The 21622-nt window shown below is 54.4% G+C and overlaps 1 protein-coding gene across 2 annotated transcripts in view; it reads right to left on the bottom strand.

The window, feature by feature from the left end:
• The window catches only part of FXR2 (FMR1 autosomal homolog 2), a 37018-nt gene extending 19434 nt beyond the window's left edge, over window positions 1-17584 (bottom strand). The window contains exons 1-11 of one of the 2 annotated variants that reach the window (XM_083185853.1): window positions 17418-17584; window positions 11366-11418; window positions 11117-11210; window positions 9154-9225; window positions 8653-8801; window positions 8479-8572; window positions 8263-8379; window positions 7349-7519; window positions 4685-4763; window positions 4456-4565; window positions 3069-3155 (exon numbers count right to left, since the gene is read on the bottom strand). In XM_083185853.1, coding sequence (XP_083041979.1) covers window positions 3069-3155; window positions 4456-4565; window positions 4685-4763; window positions 7349-7519; window positions 8263-8379; window positions 8479-8572; window positions 8653-8801; window positions 9154-9225; window positions 11117-11210; window positions 11366-11418; window positions 17418-17492 — 1101 coding nt within the window. In that variant the 5' untranslated portion in view covers window positions 17493-17584. The remainder of the gene's footprint in view (window positions 1-3068; window positions 3156-4455; window positions 4566-4684; window positions 4764-7348; window positions 7520-8262; window positions 8380-8478; window positions 8573-8652; window positions 8802-9153; window positions 9226-11116; window positions 11211-11365; window positions 11419-17417) is intronic. The other variant, XM_083185852.1, reaches the window with a different exon arrangement.
• Between the last annotated feature and the right edge of the window lie 4038 nt (window positions 17585-21622).

The following is a 21622-nucleotide window of genomic DNA, read 5'->3' on the forward strand; positions in this document are numbered from 1 at the left end:
TGGTGGTACAGGGAGGCAGAGCGGGGACGTTACTGCTGGTGGTACAGGGAGGCAGAGCGGGGACGTTACTGCTGGTGGTATAGGGAGGCAGAGCGGGGACGTTACTGCTGGTGGTACAGGGAGGCAGAGCGGGGACGTTACTGCTGGTGGTATAGGGAGGCAGAGCGGGGACGTTACTGCTGGTGGTACAGGGAGGCAGAGCGGGGACGTTACTGCTGGTGGTACAGGGAGGCAGAGCGGGGACGTTACTGCTGGTGGTACAGGGAGGCAGAGTGGGGACGTTACTGCTGGAGGTACTGGGAGGCAGGGGATGGAGGCAGAGCGGGGACATTACTGCTGGTGGTACGGGGAGGCAGAGCGGGGACGTTACTGCTAGCGGTACGGGGAGGCAGAGCAGGGACATTACTGCTGGTGGTACGGGGAGGCAGAGCGGGGACGTTACTGCTGGAGGTACTGGGAGGCAGGGGATGGAGGCAGAGCGGGGACATTACTGCTGGTGGTACGGGGAGGCAGAGCGGGGACGTTACTGCTAGCGGTACGGGGAGGCAGTGGATGGAGGGTGGGGGAGGCAGAGAGGGGACGTTACTGCTAGCGGTACGGGGAGGCAGTGGATGGAGGGTGGGGGAGGCAGAGCAGGGACGTTACAGATGGCAGTACGGGGAAAAAAAAATCTAAATGGGAAACCCTCTATTTTTTCCCCCTTTTGATATTCTGAGAGCATATGCAAAATATGAAGTTAAATCGGACAACTGTAACCCGCGCCCCAATCGGCACAAATGTTTGCGTTAAATGATTTTTCTTAAAATAGCTTCAAACGCCTTTGAAGTAAGTGCACATTTTTTTTGTTTCACAGGTGGAAATTGGGATCAGTGGCAGCGCCTCTGAGTAACATATTACTATATAACATGACATTGTGTGTATATATACTATACATATATAATACACACACAATGGGGGCGATTGTGATGTACATGCTCCCCTGCGTGTACGTGCAGGGGAGCGATGTGCAGACGCTAGTTGTGTGCTAGCTCGCAGTCCCATTTGCACCTAGCAGTGTGGGCAGCGGTGAGGGGTGGCGCCCATGGGCGTTCCCATAAAACCTACAGGGAAGTGTAACTACACACAAAGGAAATAATGGAATAATACTCATCACATTATTTCTCTGCGGGGGTACAGTAAATATCGCAACGAGAATAATCCTATTTTTAATTGATCACACACATTATTTACTAACAATTTGTACTGGGACAATGCTTTCTATAAAGCCCTGTGAGATACTTCTTGACACATTGGCGGTGCTGTCATGTTATAGCAAGACTCCTGTGCAGGGACAGAGGCCACCCAGGGGGGCATCGCCTCAGCGCGGGACAGAGGCCGCGCCGGGGGGCATCGCCTCAGCGCGGGACAGAGGCCCGCGCCGGGGGGCATCGCCTCAGCGCGGGACAGAGGCCGCGCCGGGGGGCATCGCCTCAGCGCGGGACAGAGGCCGCGCCGGGGGGCATCGCCTCAGCGCGGGACAGAGGCCGCGCCGGGGGGCATCGCCTCAGCGCGGGACAGAGGCCGCGCCGGGGGGCATCGCCTCAGCGCGGGACAGAGGCCGCGCCGGGGGGCATCGCCTCAGCGCGGGACAGAGGCCGCGCCGGGGGGCATCGCCTCAGCGCGGGACAGAGGCCGCGCCGGGGGGCATCGCCTCAGCACGGGACAGAGGCCGCGCCGGGGGGCATCGCCTCAGCACGGGACAGAGGCCGCGCCGGGGGGCATCGCCTCAGCACGGGACAGAGGCCGCGCCGGGGGGCATCGCCTCAGCACGGGACAGAGGCCGCAGGAGAGAAACCACAATAGCCTTCTCTGACAATGCCTCCATAGGAATAAAGTGACTAACACCATCAGACTCAGACGTCGGTAACCTTGGGGACCAGGATCCAAAAAGCTTGCCTATTTGGAGCTTAGTACATAAGCTACAGACTCAGGGGTAGATGTATGAAGCCGTGATAAGTGAGGAAAAGTGATAAAGTGTCTGGTACTTCCATCACCGGCCAATCAGCTCCTGACTGTCCTTTTTTTAAACCCAGCCTGTAACTTAACAGGCAGGAGCTGATTGGCCGGTGACAAAGTACCAGGCACTGTGTCACATCTCCTCCCTTATCACTGGTTCATACATCTAGCCCTCAGTAACCGCCTGCTATCGCTGCCCCAAACCACAATTTGTTATTCTTCCGAACGTTGGATGCTCACGGTGTAGTTCACGGGAAAGCATCAGAAGTGGCTCTGAGTCATCTCTGGTACCGAACGCATGCATGGCCAGCACTGGCTGGACTGTTCTGTCCCTCTACACAGGGAAGGAAGAATGGTGGCAGCAATATGTGGTGGAGAGATGAGGACCGACCCTTCGCCATTCTGCGCAAATCACTAGGAATTGCACCTAACCATAGGTCCAAAAGATGTGTCGCCCTGACTCAGTACCTCGGCCAGGTAAACAAGGGTTCCAAGACCACCTTCTTTCCTGCCCAATACACAACACAAGTGAAAAAAAAACTGCAACAAAGATGCGCCATCGGGAGACTTGTTTAAGTGATTTGAACGATTTCCCCCATATCGTGGCTCAAACAGATTCGCTTCCAATTGTAACATTTTATCGTTCTAGTCCGACTGGATTTCATCCCTTGTCCTTTATGTTACAGGATACATATTGGGATGGCTAATACCCCAAATGCATCAAACTATAGACGATTTGTATATTTCAGAAGTAATAGAATTCTTTCGAATTTAGGCAATTTTCTTGTTTTTGAGGTGTCCTGGGGCGCGGGTTAGAGTTGTCCGATTAATAACTTCATATTTTGCATGGGTTCTCGGAGAAGCAAAATGAAAAAAAGTAGAGGGTGTCTCACGTTGAACCTTCAAATTTAAACATGGACCCCAAATAAGTCACACCCTACAGTACGGGGAGGCAGGGGATGGGCGGGGGAGGCAGAGCGAGGACGTTACTGATGGCAGGAAGTGGAACGGGGTACAGAGGGGAGGTGACTCGGGAGCCGGGGTGATGCATGGAGGAGGAGAGAAGAAGAGACCTGAAGATGCGAGATCTGATACTCCAGCAGTGCCAGTGCGTTACTGATACTGTCCTGAGTCCCCACGAACAGGAACGGCACCAACCCCTGGAAGAGAGAAGATGTGTCAATAAGTGGGCACTAAGAGCTGCACCCCAACGCCAGCCATGAGTAGGGCACACCTCCGCACTAACAGGGGAAGACTGGCACCTGACCAGCAGAGGGCTGCACCCCAACGCCAGCCATGAGTAGGGCACACCTCTGCACTAACAGGGGAAGACTGGCACCTGACCAGCAGAGGGCTGCACCCCAACGCCAGCCATTAGTAGGGTACACCTCCGCGCTAACAGGGGAAGACTGGCACCTGACCAGCAGAGGGCTGCACCCCAACGCCAGCCATTAGTAGGGTACACATCCGCGCTAACAGGGGAAGGCTGGCACTTGACCAGCAGAGAGCTACACCCCAACGCCAGCCATTAGTAGGGCACACCTCCGCGCTAACAGGGGAAGACTGGCACCTGACCAGCAGAGGGCTGCACCCCAACGCCAGCCATTAGTAGGGCACACCTCTGCGCTATCAGGGGAAGGCTGGCACCTGACCAGCAGCGAGCTACACCCCAACGCCAGCCATTAGTAGGGCACACCTCTGCGCTAACAGGGGAAGGCTGGCACCTGACCAGCAGCGAGCTACACCCCAACGCCAGCCATTAGTAGGGTACACCTCCGCGCTATCAGGGGAAGACTGGCCCCTGACCAGCAGAGCGCCACACCCCAACGCCAGCCATTAGTAGGGTACACCTCCGCACTAACAAGGGAAGACTGGCACCTGACCAGCAGAGGGCTGCACCCCAACGCCAGCCATTAGTAGGGCACACCTCCGCGCTAACAGGGGAAGACTGGCACCTGACCAGCAGCGAGCTACACCCCAACGCCAGCCATTAGTAGGGCACACCTCCGCGCTAACAGGGGAAGACTGGCACCTGACCAGCAGCGAGCTACACCCCAACGCCAGCCATTAGTAGGGCACACCTCCGCGCTAACAGGGGAAGACTGGCACCTGACCAGCAGCGAGCTACACCCCAACGCCAGCCATTAGTAGGGCACACCTCCGCGCTAACAGGGGAAGGCTGGCACCTGACCAGCAGAGGGCTACACCCCAACGCCAGCCATTAGTAGGGTACACCTCCGCGCTAACAGGGGAAGACTGGCACCCGATAAAGCTGAAATAATTTACAAGGCAAAACCAAAGAGCCCGTCTGATACCCCACGGCACAGCAGCAGCAGAGGTCCCGCCAGTCAACCTCAGATCAGTAGCAGCGCAGGGCCCGCCAGCCACCCCACAGGTCATGCCCAGGGTATGGGGACGTGAGTGGCAGTACAGCTATATATTTCAGAGGGACCAGGTCACCTCTTCATTCTGATCCGTCCGGTCCCCGTCAGCCTCCACTCTCACTCGGACGATCCCAGATTTATCCACAATATCTTGGATTACGTTCCCATTCTTCCCAATGACTTTTCCTGCAAAGAAACACAAATTAGACATGGCAACACTGGAGAATGAGTACTAGCCTGGGCCTTACCCCCAACACCCACCAATGCAGCAACTGCCCCCTGACTCCGCTCACATCTACACTCACCAACAAAGGACCTGGGCACCTGCATTGATCCCTCTGAGAACTCCAGGTATCCGCGGGCCAACCGCACGGCTTCCGGAGTCTGTGGGCGGGACAGCGATACCAGTAACGCACAGTGACACCGCACACCCAGCCAGGCAGCCGCACACACTGTACCCCTCCATACACCCGGCCAGGCAGCCGCACGCACTGTACCCTCCATACACCCGGCCAGGCAGCCGCACGCACTGTACCCCTCCATACACCGGGCCAGGCAGCCGCACGCACTGTACCCCTCCATACACCCGGCCAGGCAGCCGCACGCACTGTACCCCTCCATACACACCCGCACGCACTGTACCCCTCCATACACCCGGCCAGGCAGCCGCACGCACTGTACCACTCCATACACCCGACCAGGCAGCCGCACGCACTGTACCCCTCCATACACCGGGCCAGGCAGCCGCACGCACTGTACCCCTCCATACACCCGGCCAGGCAGCCGCAGGCACTGTACCCCTCCATACACCCGCACATACTGAACCCCTCCATACACCCGGCCAGGCAGCCTCACGCACTGTACCCCTCCATACACCCGGCCAGGCAGCCGCACGCACTGTACCCCTCCATACACCCGGCCAGGCAGCGGCATGCACTGTACCCCTCCATACACCCAGCCAGGCAGCCGCAAGCACTGTACCCCTCCATACACCCGGCCAGGCAGCCGCACAAACTGTACCCCTCCATACACCCGACCAGGCAGCCGCAAGCACTGTACCACTCCATACACCCGGCCAGGCAGCCGCACATACTGTACCCCTCCATACACCCGGCCAGGCAGCCGCATGCACTGTACCCCTCCATACACCCAGCCAGGCAGCCGCACGCACTGTACCCCTCCATACAACCGGCCAGGCAGCCACACACACTGTACCCCTCCATACACCCGGCCAGGCAGCCGCACGCACTGTACCCCTCCATACACCCGGCCAGGCAGCCGCACGCACTGTACCCCTCCATACACCCGGAAAGGCAGCCGCACGCACTGTACCCCTCCAGGCAGCCGCACATACGGTACCCCTCTATACACCCGGCCGCACACACTGTACACCCCATACACCCGGCCAAACAGCCACACACACACTGTACCCCTCCATACACCCTGCCAGGGAGCCGCACGCACTGTACCAATCCATACACCCGGCCAGGCTGCCGCACATACGGTACCCCTCCATACACCCGGCCGCACATACGGTACCCCTCCATACACCCGGCCAAACACACACACTGTGCCCCTCCATACACCCGGCCAGGCAGCCTGCACGCACTGTACCACTCCATACACCCGGCCAGGCAGCCGCACATACTGTACCCCTCCATACACCCGGCCAGGCAGCCGCATGCACTGTACCCCTCCATACACCCAGCCAGGCAGCCGCACGCACTGTACCCCTCCATACAACCGGCCAGGCAGCCACACACACTGTACCCCTCCATACACCCGGCCAGGCAGCCGCACGCACTGTACCCCTCCATACACCCGGCCAGGCAGCCGCACGCACTGTACCCCTCCATACACCCGGAAAGGCAGCCGCACGCACTGTACCCCTCCAGGCAGCCGCACATACGGTACCCCTCTATACACCCGGCCGCACACACTGTACACCCCATACACCCGGCCAAACAGCCACACACACACTGTACCCCTCCATACACCCTGCCAGGGAGCCGCACGCACTGTACCAATCCATACACCCGGCCAGGCTGCCGCACATACGGTACCCCTCCATACACCCGGCCGCACATACGGTACCCCTCCATACACCCGGCCAAACACACACACTGTGCCCCTCCATACACCCGGCCAGGCAGCCTGCACGCACTGTACCCCTCCATACACCCGGCCAGGCAGCCGCACGCCCTGTACCCCTCCATACACCCGGCCAGGCAGCCGCACGCACATACGGTACCCCTCCATACACCCGGCCAGGCAGCCGCACGCACTGTCCCCCCCATACACCCGGCCAGGCAGCCGTACGCACTGTACCCCTCCATATACCCGGCCAGGCAGCCGCAGGCACTGTACCCCTCCATACACCCGGCCAGGCAGCCGCAGGCATTGTACCCCTCCATACACCCGGCCTGGCAGCCGCAGGCACTGTACCCCTCCATACACCCGGCCAGGCAGCTGCAAGCACTGTACCCCTCCATACACCCGGCCATACACCCACACATACTGTACCCCTCCATACACCCACACATACTGTACCCCTCCATACACCCGGCCAGGCTGCCACACATACGGTACCCCTCCATACACCTGGCCAGACAGCCGCATGCAGTGTAACTCCCCAGACAGCTGCACGCACTGTACCCCCCATACACCCAGCCGCACGCACTGTACCCCCCATACACCCAGCCGCATGCACTGTACCCCCCATACATCCAGCCGCACGCACTGTACCCCCCATACACCCAGCCGCACGCACTGTACCCCCCATACACCCAGCCGCATGCACTGTACCCCCCCATACATCCAGCCGCACGCACTGTACCCCCCATACACCCAGACAGCCGCACGCACTGTACCCCCCATACACCCAGACAGCCGCACGCAGTGTAACTCCCCATACATCCAGCCGCACGCACTGTACCCCCCATACACCCAGACAGCCGCACGCACTGTACCTCTCCATACACCCGGAATGTAAACGTCTCTTCATCCAGTTCTATCGCGGTAACGCCGGGAACCTTCCGAGCCTGCTGGATATTCGCCCCGTGCGCTCCAATGGCGAGCCCTATAAGATCTTCCCGTACCTGGAACTCCTCCCTATACGCAACGGCGATCTGTTTACTGACCTGCAACACAGAAGGCAACTGCTAGCTCCACCAATCCGTGTCACCCACAGGGGGAGGAGCAGCCCCATACCTCCCACCTAATTGTGTCACCCTACAAGGGGAGGGACAGCCACATACCCTTCAGTGTCCCTGCAGGGGGGGGAGGGGGAGCAGCACCATAGCTACTACCTAAAAATGTCACCCTAGAAGGGGAGGGACAGCCACATACCCTTCAGTGTCCCTGCAGGGGGGGGGGGGGGGGGGGGAGCAGCACCATAGCTTCTACCTAACAATGTCACCCTAGAAGGGGAGGGACAGCCACATACCCTTCAGTGTCCCTGCAGGGGGGGGGGGGAGGAGCAGCACCATAGCTTCTACCTAACAATGTCACCCTAGAAGGGGAGGGACAGCCACATACCCTTCAGTGTCCCCGTACAGGGGGAGGAGCAATACCATACCTAACACCTAACTGTCACCCCACAGGGGGAGGAGCAGCCCCATACCTACCACCTAACTGTGTCACCCTACAAGGGGAGGGACAGCCACATACCTTTCAATGTCCCCGCACAGGGGGAGGAGCAATACCATACCTAACAGTGTCACCCCACAAGGGGAGGGACAGCCACATACCCTTCAGTGTCACCCCACAGGGGGAGGAGCAGCCCCACACCTCCCACCTATCAGTGTCCCCGCACAGGAGGGGGGGGGGGGGGGGGGCAGCCTCACGGCTCCCTAATTACAGCATCTCCCTAAGATCACCTCACCTCCAGCTGTTTAGCCGCCCTCTCGTTCTGAGTGATGAGTCTGAGTTTGGTCCGCAGAGCGCGCAGGTGGAGGTCACTCAGGAGCGATGAGCGTTTGATGACGGACTCGTCCGTGGACTGACATAGAAAGCCGAGAGGAGAGAAAGGTTGCGTTCCAATCCAGCATGCCCATGTGGTACCCCCCCCCAGTACATAATCCCAACAAGCCAATCTCACCAGGATAACCAGCTCCGTGCCGGTCTTGTCCAGGAAGACGCAGCCGGCTCCAACCACTTTCTTAAATTCCCTGTGAGCGTCCACGTTCGCTGAACTAAAGATAGGAAGCAGAGTTCAGACCACGCACTGATCCCCCACACACCACGGATGGCCACGTTTAGGCATCACACCTACATTGTGCAGAGGTCCTCGGGGAGCGGCACGCTGTACTTGTAGAATGTCCCACTTGTTGTCATGGCGTTCTGGTTCAGGGGTCGCAGGCGACTGTGGCTGACAATCTCATTGTATGGAGAATCCGAGACGGAATATTCTATCACGTAAAACTGAGAGAGTGTAAGCGAAGGCCGACAGGAATACAACATGCACACAGCCATAACGGAGAGAGCGCGCCCCCACACGGAGAGAGCGCGCCCCCACACGGAGAGAGCGCGCCCCCACACTCCCCTCACGGAGAGAGCGCGCCCCCACACGGAGAGAGCGCGCCCCCACACTCCCCACACGGAGAGAGCGCGCCCCCACACTCCCCTCACGGAGAGAGCGCGCCCCCACACTCCCCTCACGGAGAGAGCGCGCCCCCACACTCCCCTCACAGAGAGAGCGCCCCCCCACACTCCACCCACGGAGAGAGCGCGCCCCCACACTCCCCTCACGGAGAGAGCGCACCCCCATACTCACATCTCCTTTAATCATCCGAACATGAGCAGACCACCAGCCAGAAGCCTCCTGTTCATTAGCGCGGGAATATACCTAGAAGTACAGCCATGATTAGAGAAGCCGGCAAATAAAACCCCACTGCCAACACCAATCAGGAGACTGCTATTGTGGTGTCACTACACCTCCATCCTGTCCTGTATATCACTGCTATTCCTGTACTGACCACACACACAGCTCTGTCACTACACCTCCATCCTGTCCTGTATATCACTGCTATTCCTGTACTGACCACACACACAGCTCTGTCACTACACCTCCATCCTGTCCTGTATCTCTCTACTATTCCTGTACTGACCACACACACACACACACAGCTCTGTCACTACACCTCCATCCTGTCCTGTATCTCTCTACTATTCCTGTACTGTCCCCCCACACACACAGCTCTGTCACTACACCTCCATCCTGTCCTGTATCTCTCTACTATTCCTGTACTGACCACACACACACACAGCTCTGTCACTACACCTCCCTCCTGTCCTGTATCTCTCTACTATTCCTGTACTGACCACACACACAGCTCTGTCACTACACCTCCATCCTGTCCTGTATCTCTACTATTCCTGTACTGACATCCCACACAGCTGTCACTACACCTCCATCCTGTCCTGTATCTCTCTGCTATTCCTGTACTGTCCACACACATACAGCTCTGTCACTACACCTCCATCCTGTCCTGTATCTCTCTACTATTCCTGTACTGACCACACACACAGCTCTGTCACTACACCTCCATCCTGTCCTGTATCTCTACTATTCCTGTACTGACATCCCACACAGCTGTCACTACACCTCCATCCTGTCCTATATCTCTCTGCTATTCCTGTACTGTCCACACACATACAGCTCTGTCACTACACCTCCATCCTGTCCTGTATCTCTCTGCTATTCCTGTACTGACCCACACACAGCTCTGTCACTACACCTCCATCCTGTCCTGTATCTCTCTACTATTCCTGTACTGTCCCCACACACACACAGCTCAGTCACTACACCTCCATCCTGTCCTGTATCTCTCTACTATTCCTGTTCTGTCCCCACATACACAGCTCTGTCACTACACCTCCATCCTGTCCTGTATCTCACTACTATTCCTGTATTGTCCCCACACACACAGCTCTGTCACTACACCTCCATCCTGTCCTGTATCTCTCTGCTATTCCTGTACTGTCCACACACACAGATCTGCCACTACACCTCCATCCTGTATCTCTCTACTATTCCTGTACTGCCCACACACTCACACCTCTGTCACTACACCTCCATCCTGTCCTGTATCTCTCTGCTATTCCTGTACTGTCCACACACACACAGCTCTGTCACTACACCTCCATCCTGTATCTATCTACTATTCCTGTACTAACCCCATACACACAGATCTGCCACTACACCTCCATCCTGTCCTGTATCTCTCTACTATTCCTGTACTGTCCCCACACACACACAGCTCTGTCACTACACCTCCATCCTGTCCTTTATCTATCTACTATAATTGCACTGATCCCACACACATAGCTCTGTCACTACATAGCTCTGTCACTACACCTCCATCCTGTCCTATATCTCTCTGCTATTCCTGTACTGACCCCCCCCCCCACAGCTCTGTCACTACCCCCCCACCATGTCCTGTATCTCTCTACTATTCCTGTACTGATCTCCCTATACACACAGCTCAGTCACTACACCTCCATCCTGTCCTGTATCTCTCTGCTATTCCTGTACTGCACCCACACACACACACACACACACACACAGCTCTGTCACTACACCTCCATCCTGTCCTGTATCTCTCTGCTATTCCTGTACTGCACCCACACACAGCTATGTCACTCTATATTACAGTACTGACTCACATCTGTGGCTATAAATGCCCCCTGTTGCAGTATCTTGCCCTCCCCTGGTATAGTGTAAGGTGGGCGCGTACCTCCACTTGGTCTCCCTCTGATATCTCCTTGGTACAGGCCGGTGGTGGCGGCAGCCTGACGTCACAGAAGGGAACACGTCTGTCTGGCAGGCAGCTGTGTTGGGATTAGAGATAATGAGGAATAGTGCACAGCGCCGGGGGAGGAATGTTACTGGGACCATCATCCGCTAGCTCACACCTGATTCTTACCACTGGTACAGAATGGAGACAGACTGTTATAGAGAGGAGCAGGTGCAGCTTATTACTCACTTGTTCTGGAAGACGACGCTGACCGCCTCCTCGTGAACATCCTGTACATAGCCCTAGATGATAGACACATGGTGATGAGTGTAATACATCTGACCTGAGGACCTGCCAACAATGGACTATGAGCGGGGGTGACATCACGCAGTAACACGGTATATAGGGGCTGATAGGGGGGACGACAGGGCATATAGGGGGGACGCATACAGGGGGGTGGCGACGGGGGGGGTTTATATAGGGGCCGACAGGGGGACGGTATATAGGAGGTGATGGCAATATGGGATGGTATATTATTTATTACCAGTTATATATATTTATATAGCGCACACATATTCCACAGCGCTTTACAGAGGACTTTAAAAAATTCCCATCAATCCGTTCCTCAGGAGCTTACAATCTGTATACCCTACCACATGTACACGCACACAGACATATAGGGGGGGGCGGTATATAGAGGGTGACCGTGATAGGGGGCGGTATATAGGGGGTGACCGTGATAGGGGGCGGTATATAGGGGGGGTGACAGGGGGCGGTATATAGGGGGGGGTGACAGGGGGCGGTATATAGGGGGGGGGGTGACAGCGGTATATAGGGGGGGGGGGTGACAGCGGTATATAGGGGGGGGGGGTGACAGCGGTATATAGGGGGGGGGGTGACAGCGGTATATAGGGGGGGGGGGGTGACAGCGGTATATAGGGGGGGGTGACAGCGGTATAGGGGGGGGGGTGACAGCGGTATAGGGGGGGGGGGGTGACAGCGGTATAGGGGGGGGGTGACAGCGGTATAGGGGGGGGTGACAGCGGTATATAGGGGGGGGGTGACAGCGGTATATAGGGGGGGGGTGACAGCGGTATATAGGGGGGGGGTGACAGCGGTATATAGGGGGGGGGTGACAGCGGTATATAGGGGGGGTGACAGCGGTATATAGGGGGGGGGTGACAGCGGTATATAGGGGGGGGGTGACAGCGGTATATAGGGGGGGGTGACAGCGGTATATAGGGGGGGGGGTGACAGCGGTATATAGGGGGGGGGGGTGACAGCGGTATATAGGGGGGGGGGGGTGACAGCGGTATATAGGGGGGGGTGACAGCGGTATATAGGGGGGGGTGACAGCGGGAAGGGGGTGACAGCGGGAAGGGGGTGACAGCGGGAAGGGGGTGACAGCGGGAAGGGGGTGACAGCGGGAAGGGGGTGACAGCGGGAAGGGGGTGACAGCGGGCGGTATATAGGGGGTTGACAATGATAGGGCCAGTATATAGGGGGGTGACAATGATAGGGGGTGGTATATAGTGGGCGATGCTGATAGGGCCAGTATATAGGGGGTGACAGGGACAGTGGGCGGTATATAGGGGGGTGACAATGATAGGGGGTGATGCTGATAGGGGGTTGCAGAGATTGGGGGCAGTATATGGGGAATGATTGTAATAGGAGTATATATGTGGTCACCGTGATAGGTAAATAAAGGTGATCCACGTTTGCCTAGGGTTGGGTTAGGCCATACAGGGTGGGGGGTTCTTGGGAGGTTTGTGTTGGGAAGTTTTATTTTATTTAACTCTAATTCTATTATTTTATCCGGTTGATCAGACACGATTTGGCGATATATATATTTAATAGCTATAGCAATGATGATATATAATCCTGACATTCCTATGGCTATTCTCTTAACATTGGGGGTGGGTTGGGTGACTCCGAATGGCGCCTTCGGTCGCTCAATCTACGACCACTTCCTGGTACAACGTTAATACTCCTAATATTTAGCTATCTACCACGCTATCCTGGTTGCCTATGACTTCCTGGTACAACGTTAATACTCCTAATATTTAGCTATCTACCACGCTATCCTGGTTGCCTATGACTGTGTCAAATGTGATATTTGCAATATGTGTCTGATACTCCCCATACTTGTTTTGGGAGTTTTGTTTTGTCTTTTGCTTTTTAAAAATCTCAATAAAAATTACTTACATTTGGCGGAGAGTGGGGCAGTATATAGGGGGGGGGGGGCAGAGGGTATATAGAGGATGATGGGGAAATGGGGCGGTATATAGGAGGTGGCAGGAATTGGGGGCGGTATATAGGGTGTGATAGCGGACCGTATATGGGGGTGGCAGGATGTATATAGGGGATGAAGGGGCAGTACGGACAGTGTAATGATTAGCATTTCCGGTTTCCTCCCACAATCCAAAAATATACTGGTAGGCTAATTGGCTCCTAGCAAATTAACCCTAGAATGTCTGTGTGCGTGTACATGTGGTAGGGAATATAGAGTGTAAGCTCCACTGGGGCAGGGTCTGATGTGAATGTTCAACTACAGCGCTGCAGAATATGTGTGCGCTATATAAGAAACTGTAAATAAATGAATGATGGGGAAAGGGGGCAGTAGTAGTAGTAGTACGTTTATTTATAAGGCGACGCAAAGTGTCCGCAGCACCGTACATAGCAAACAAAAAAACTAATTACAAGGTAACGTACAGGGTGTGTTGAAAAATACAGTATGAATAGGGGTATAGCTGGTAGAAATAAAATCAGCATCAGTTCAGAAGTAGGTGTCAAAATTGTCGAGGAGACTGAAGATGAAGTAGAGGAAGGGAAGAACAGGACAGGAGCACAGGTGAGGTAATGAGGTAGGGTGAGTACGTGAGGAAGGAGGGCCCTGCTCATAAGAGTTAACATACTAAAAATAGGTGGGTGGACGAACGAAATACAATAGGATAAGTAGGAACGGAGGGGAACGGAGGCAGGATAGGAGGATCAAAAGAGGTTAGGAGGAGGGATAGGCTAGTCGAAAAAAGTGGGTTTTAAGGGAGCGCTTGAAGGAGGTAAGGGAATCAGATAGCCTGATGGGTGGCGGGAGGTTGTTCCAGTGCAGGGGGGCAGCGCGAGAGAAGTCTTGGACACGGGAGTGGGAGGAGGTGATTAGGTGAGAGGTCAGTCGGCGGTCAGCGATGGAGCGAAGAGGACAGGAGGGAGTGTGGATAGAGATCAGTGAAGAGAGGTAAGGAGCTGTGGTGGAGGAGAGAGCCTTGTAGGTGGTGGTGAGGAGTTTAAAGAGAACTCGGAAAGGAATGGGGAGCCAGTGAAGAGATAGACAGAGGGGGGAGGCGGAGGTAGAGCGGCGGGAGAGGAAGATGAGCCTAGCAGCAGCGTTAAGAATGGATTGGAGAGGTGGGAGGCGGGTGAGAGGTAGCCCAGAGAGAAGGATGTTGCAGTAGTCAAGGCAGGAGATGACAAGTGAGTGAATGAGAATTTTGGTCGCGTCAGTGGAGAGGAATGGTCTGATGCGCGAGATGTTGCGTAGGTGAAAGCGGCAAGACTGTGAGAGAGCACGAATGTGGGGGGTGAAAGAGAGGGAGGAGTCAATGATGACACCGAGGCAGCGCGTTTGGTCGGTGGAGGTGATCTCGGTTTCACCAATACTGATGGAGATAGTGGGAGAAGAGGGGATGTTCGGGGGATGGAAGATTAGAAGTTCAGTTTTAGCCATGTTTAGCTTCAGGAAGCGTTGGGTCATCCAGGCTGAGATGGACGTGAGGCATTCAGAGACCTTGGACAGGAGTAATGGGGATAAGTCGGGGGAAGAGAGATAGATTAGGGTATCATCAGCATAAAGGTGGTAATGAAAACCATAGGAGCTGATGAGGGTGCCCAGAGAGGTGGTGTAGAGAGAGAAGAGGAGAGGGCCAAGGACTGACCCTTGGGGAACACCGACTGGCTGCGGGGTGGTAGGAGAGGAGGAGCTCGGAGTGGAGACGGAGAAGGAGCGATCGGAGAGGTATGAGGTGAACCAGGAGAAGACCGTGCCAGTGATGCCAAAGGAGCGGAGGGTGTTGAGCAGGAGAGGGTGGTCTACAGTGTCAAAGGCAGCCGACAGATCAAGCTGGATGAGGATAGAGAAGAGGCCTTTGGATTTAGCCGATAGTAGATCGTTAGTGACTTTGGTCAGGGCAGTTTCAGTGGAATGTAAAGGGCGGAACCCGGATTGGAGGGGGTCTAGAATGGAGTTAGCAGTAAGGTGGCTTCCAGGAGCTGGGAGGCAAAAGGGAGGAGGGAGATGGGCCTGTAGTTGGATGGAGAGTTGGGGTCCAGATTTGTTTTTTTGAGAATTGGGGAGACAAGAGCGTGTTTGAAGGAGGAAGGGAAGATCCCAGAGGATAGGGAAAGATTAAAGAGGTGAGCCAGGTGAGAGCAGACTGACGGACTGAGACAACGGATAATATTGGCAGTATATAGGAAGTGATGCGGAAAGGGGGGTATATAGGGGTGACAGGGATTGGGGGCAGTATATAGGGGGCGACACTGATGGGGGGATGTATAAAAGGGTGGCAGGGATTGGGGCAGTATATAGGGGGTGACGGTGAAAGGGACGGTATGTAGGGGGGTGACGCAGATGGGGGGGAGGTATATAAGGGGTGTCAGGGTTTGGGGCAGTATATAGGGGGTGACGCTGATGGGGGAGGTATATAGGGGTGGCAGGGGTTGGGGGCAGTATATAGGGGGTGACGCTGATGGGATAGGTAATTAGGGGTGGCAGGGGTAGGTATATAGGGGTGGCAGGGATTGGGGGCAGTATATAGGGGGTGGCATGGATTGGGGCAGTATATAGGGGGGTGACGCTGATGGGGGAGGTATATAGGGGTGACAGGGATTGGGGACAGTATATGGGGGGGGTGACGCTGATTGGGGGCAGTATATAGGGGGTGGCAGGGATTGAGGGCAGTATATAGGGGGTGACGCTGATGGGGGGGAGGTATATAGGGGTGGCAGGGATTAAGGGCAGTATATGGGGGTGACGCTGATAGGGGGAGGTATATAGGGGTGACAGGGATTGGGGACAGTATATGGGGGTTGACACTGATAGGGGGAGGTATATAGGGGTGGCAGGGATTGAGGGCAGTATATGGGGGTGACGCTGATAGGGGGAGGTATATAGGGGTGGCAGGGATTGGGGGCAGTATATAGGGGGTGGCAGGGATTGGGGCAGTATATAGGGGGTGACGCTGATGGGGAGGTATATAGGGGTGGCAGGGATTGAGGGCAGTATATAAGGGGTGACGCTGATGGGGGAGGTATATAGGGGGGGCAGGGGTAGGTATATAGGGGTGGCAGCGATTGGGGGCAGTATATAGGGGGTGGCAGGGATTGAGGGCAGTATATGGGGGGTGACGCTGATAGGGGGAGGTATATAGGGGTGGCAGGGATTGAGGGCAGTATATGGGGGGTGACGCTGATAGGGGGAGGTATATAGGGGTGGCAGGGATTGGGGACAGTATATGGGGGGGGTGACGCTGATAGGGGGAGGTATATAGGGGTGGCAGGGATTGAGGGCAGTATATGGGGGGTGACGCTGATAGGGGGAGGTATATAGGGGTGGCAGGGATTGGGGGCAGTATATAGGGGGTGGCATGGAATGGGGCAGTATATAGGGGGGTGACGCTGATGGGGGAGGTATATAGGGGTGGCAGGATTGAGGGCAGTATATGGGGGGGGTGACGCTGATAGGGGGAGGTATATAGGGGTGGCAGGGATTGGGGGCAGTATATAGGGGGTGGCATGGATTGGGGCAGTATATAGGGGGGGTGACGCTGATGGGGGAGGTATATAGGGGTGGCAGGGATTGGGGGCAGTATATAGGGGGTGGCATGGATTGGGGCAGTATATAGGGGGGGTGACGCTGATGGGGGAGGTATATAGGGGTGGCAGGGATTGAGGGCAGTATATAGGGGGGGTGACGCTGATGGGGGAGGTATATAGGGGTGACAGGGATTGGGGGCAGTATATGGGGGGTGGCAGGAGGTATATAGAGGATGATAGGGAAAGGGGCGGTATATAGGGGGGTGACGCTGATGGGGGAGGTATATAGGGGTGGCAGGGATTGAGGGCAGTATATGGGGGGGGGTGACGCTGATAGGGGGAGGTATATAGGGGTGGCAGGGATTGGGGGCAGTATATGGGGGGTGGCAGGAGGTATATAGAGGATGATAGGGAAAGGGGCGGTATATAGGGGGTGACGGCGATAGGGGCGGTATACCGGGAAGGAGGGCACGGTATACCAGGGCCTCACCGTGTAGAAGGCGCCGCTGGGTCCCCGCACTTCCACCTCTATACCGTCCATGCTGCTGCCAGCTCCTGTGTTCATGTGAGAAGACAGAGCCGCATCCCGAATCTGATTGGTGCGCTGTTGGGTTCGTCTCTAACGCGATTGGCTACAAGTTGGATCTGACTGACGCCTATTGGTTAGTACAGGTTATAGCCCACCAATAAATTGTCCCCCGTGTCACATGCGCTAACCACGCAGTTGATTGGCTGATGGAAGGATGTAGACGCAGACTATTGGTCAGGGTAGCGCATGCGCAGTGTACTGCTAGGCGTGGAAAAACTGAACCAATGGGCGGAGATTAAGAAAGCCAGTCCGCTGATTGGGCAAGCGACGTCGTTATGGAAACAGAAACTTATAAGGGCAAGCTACAAAAATAGCAGCGTATGGGTCCGGTGATTGGCTGCAGAGACACAGGGGCGGGGCTAGGCTGAGAACTCCGCCCATCACGACACTCTCCGAATATAAAGAACTACTACAATAAATCAGTGCAGAGCATCGCTCCTCCCCCAGCACTGCAGAGCTTCTCACACTGCCCTACAGAAGAACATCACTCACTCCCCAGCACTGCAGAGCATCGCTCCTCCCCCAGCACTGCAGAGCATCTCACACTGCCCTACAGAACATCACTCACTCCCCAGCACTGCAGAGCATCGCTCCTCCCCCAGCACTGCAGAGAATCGCTCCTCCCCTTCCCTGCAGAGCATCTCACACTGCCCTGCAGAACATCACTCACTCCCCAGCACTGCAGAGCATCTCACACTGCCCTACAGAACATCACTCACTCCCCAGCACTGCAGAGCATCGCTCCTCCCCCAGCACTGCAGAGAATCGCTCCTCCCCTTCCCTGCAGAGCATCTCACACTGCCCTGCAGAACATCACTCACTCCCCAGCACTGCAGAGCATCTCACACTGCCCTACAGAACATCACTCATTTCCCAGCACTGCAGAGCATCGCTCCTCCCCCAGCACTGCAGAGAATCGCTCCTCCCCTTCCCTGCAGAGCATCTCACACTGCCCTGCAGAACATCACTTACTCCCCAGCACTGCAGAGCATCGCTCCTCTTCCCTGCAGAGCATCTCACACTGCCCTGCAGAGCATCACTCACTCCCCAGCACTGCAGAGCATCACTCCTACCCCAACATCGCTCCTCCTCTTCCCTGCAGAACTTCTCACACTGCCCTGCAGAACATCACTCACTCCCCAGCACTGCAGAGCATTGCTCCTCCCCTTCCCTGCAGAGCATCTCACACTGCCCTGAGAAACATCACTCACCCCCAGCACTGCAGAGCATCTCTCCTCCCCCAGCACTGCAGAGCATCAATCCTCCCCCAGACTTGCAGAGCATCACTCCTCTTCTAACCTGCAGAACATTATTCACCCCCAGCACTGCAGAGCATTGCTCCTCCTCCAGCCCTGCAGAGCATTTCTTCCTCCCCTACACTGCAGAGCATCACTTCAATCCCTGCCTGCTGAGTATCCCTCCCCACCTTCTGTACTGTATACCATCACTTCTACCCTGTAGAAGTGATGGTATATTGGGGCCCATGTAACCCTGCCACCAGACAGCTGGCGCCTAGTAAGTGAGCCCTGTGGGACCCTTGCATTGGGGCAGGTGTATATACACATCCGCAGATTAGTCCTTGAGGCATATGACATTGGCCTCAGTACAGGTCCAGAGCCCTGCAGCCACCATATGTAGCCCCAGGAGTTACAGGATGTGCAGACTATTACTATGGAAAGGATCAGTATACGCACAAGGTATATCGGGCGCAAGAGAGGCAGATGAATGAAATTAAATGTATATAATGGATAATCACTGCTCCAACTAAATAATTGTGCTGCTCCCAAAATAAATAAATTCAACCAAATAAAACAAATCAAAGAAAGTGCACTGTGTTGATCTATCAAATTTAATATATAAAAAATGAAATACACATGTAACCATGCACCCTGATGGGAGTCGCTGTGGAGATCGCCGCAGGTCACTCCCAGCCTGAGGCCAATAGGAGCGGGGGTCCGAGGACCAGGTTACAGACAAATTGAAGAAGAAGCTGGCTTTAGGGGCTGTAAAGGCAATGCTGGTCGCAGTATTCCACTTGCTTGACGCGTTTCTCCGTCCACGGTACCTGACTGTTTCCTCAGAAGCTGGGGAATCATGCTGCTGTCTCAGTTTAAAAAGGTGGATTGACCAATCACCTTTTGGGGTTAATTGTATTGCACCAAAGAAAGAGGAGGACTATGTCCTGGGTTCAAAACACTTTCTAGAGTAACTACAAATATTACTAAATTTAGTGGCTGATACTATACAGAGTGGGTAGCTCAGAGGTAAGAGAGAGGGCTAGCGGGCAGAATGATCGTTGCATCCTAGGGATTGATGTATTTCATTTTCAAAGAAGAAAATTCATATATATTATTTTTCTTAATATTCTACATGTCTTTCTACCGTTAATAATTCATCCATAATATTAAATATGAAATAGATTTCTCAGAGACGGGCAGCCTACTTTATACAGACTTTGTATTTTCTTGATAAATTATTCAAGTATACACACATTATAATGCTCCTTCTAACCCATTATTTGGGTGGGGTGTGTTGAAACTGAAATCTATATTGCAGTGTAAAAATAAAGCAGCCAGTATTTACCCTGCACAGAAACAAAATAACTCACACAAATCTAACGCTCTCTATACATGTTACATCTGCCCCACCTGCAGTGCACATGGTTTTGCCCATTTTGAGAACAAATTTGTACTGCGATCAGATCTGAATAATGGCCATAGTGACACAGGGCCTTATTCTAGTTCATTCTTTCTGACAAAATCCTTCTTAGATGGACAAATTCATGTGCACTGCAGGGGGGGCAGATGTAACATGTGCAGAGAGAATTAGATTTGGGTGAGTTATTTTCTTTCTGTGCAGGGTAAATACTGACTGCTTTATTCTTACACTGCAATATAGATCTCACTTTGAAGTAAAACCCCACCCAAATCTAATTCTGGTACTGCCGATTTTTTGATTGTATGCCTTAACTTAAGGCATACAATCAGATGCGATGCGATGCGATGACCCGATTTTTCCATAGGATTCAATGTTAAAATGGACTGAGTAGCGAGCCACCGTGCCAGAAGCGTGGCGAGCGTAGCGAGCCCCGCCAGGGGACACAGAATACCGTCCCCTCGCTGGGCTCGGTGGCTCGCTACAGGTTTATATCCAACTCCATGCCCACTTGGATAGTAGGGGTATGAAAAGGACCCTTTTTCCCATTGAATTCCATGTTAAAATGGACTCAGTCATTCATTTTAACATTGAATCCTATGGAAAAATCGGGTCCATCGCATCGCATGCGATATGGTCGTATGCGATGCGATACGATGGACCAGATTTCAAAATCGGCAGCCCAGATACTACATAAGTACCCTAATTCTCTCTGCACAAGTAACATCTGCCCCACCTGCAGTGCACATGGTTTTGTCCAGCTAAGAAGTATTTTGTCAGAAAGAGTGAACTAGAATAAGGCCCATAGGGCCTTATTCTAGTTCACGCTTAGAGGCAAATTCCTTCTCAAATGGCCAAAACCATGTGCGCTGCGGGTGGGGCAGATGTAACATGTGCAGAGAGAATTAGATTTGGGTGGGGTTTTACTTCAAAGTGAGATCTATATTGCAGTGCAAAAATAAAGCAGCCAGTATTTACCCTGCACAGAAACAAAATAACTCACCCAAATCCAATTCTCTCTGCACCTGCTACATCTGCCCCACCTGCAGTGCACTTGGTTTTGTCCACCTAAGAAGGATTTTGTCTCTAAGAGTGAACTAGAATAAGGCCCATAGTGATTACATAGGGCAATCCCTGGGGTAGATGTATGAAGGTGCGCTCTGTGCTTTATATAACGCTGGGCTGTACAGGAGATCTAACATAGGGACATAGTGATTGTATAGGGACATAGTGATTATACAGTGATTACATAATGCCATAGTGATTACATAGGGACATAGTGATTACATAGTGATTACATAGGGACATAGTGATTATATAGGGACATAGTGATTACATAGTGATTACATAGTGATTACATAGGGACAGTGATTAATTATATAGGGACATAGTGATTACACAGTGATTACATAGTGACATAGTGATTACATAGGGACATAGTGATTACACAG

Source organism: Crinia signifera, chromosome 4 (assembly GCF_055691185.1).
Source record: "Crinia signifera chromosome 4, ASM5569118v1, whole genome shotgun sequence".
NCBI classification, from domain to species: domain Eukaryota; kingdom Metazoa; phylum Chordata; class Amphibia; order Anura; family Myobatrachidae; genus Crinia; species Crinia signifera.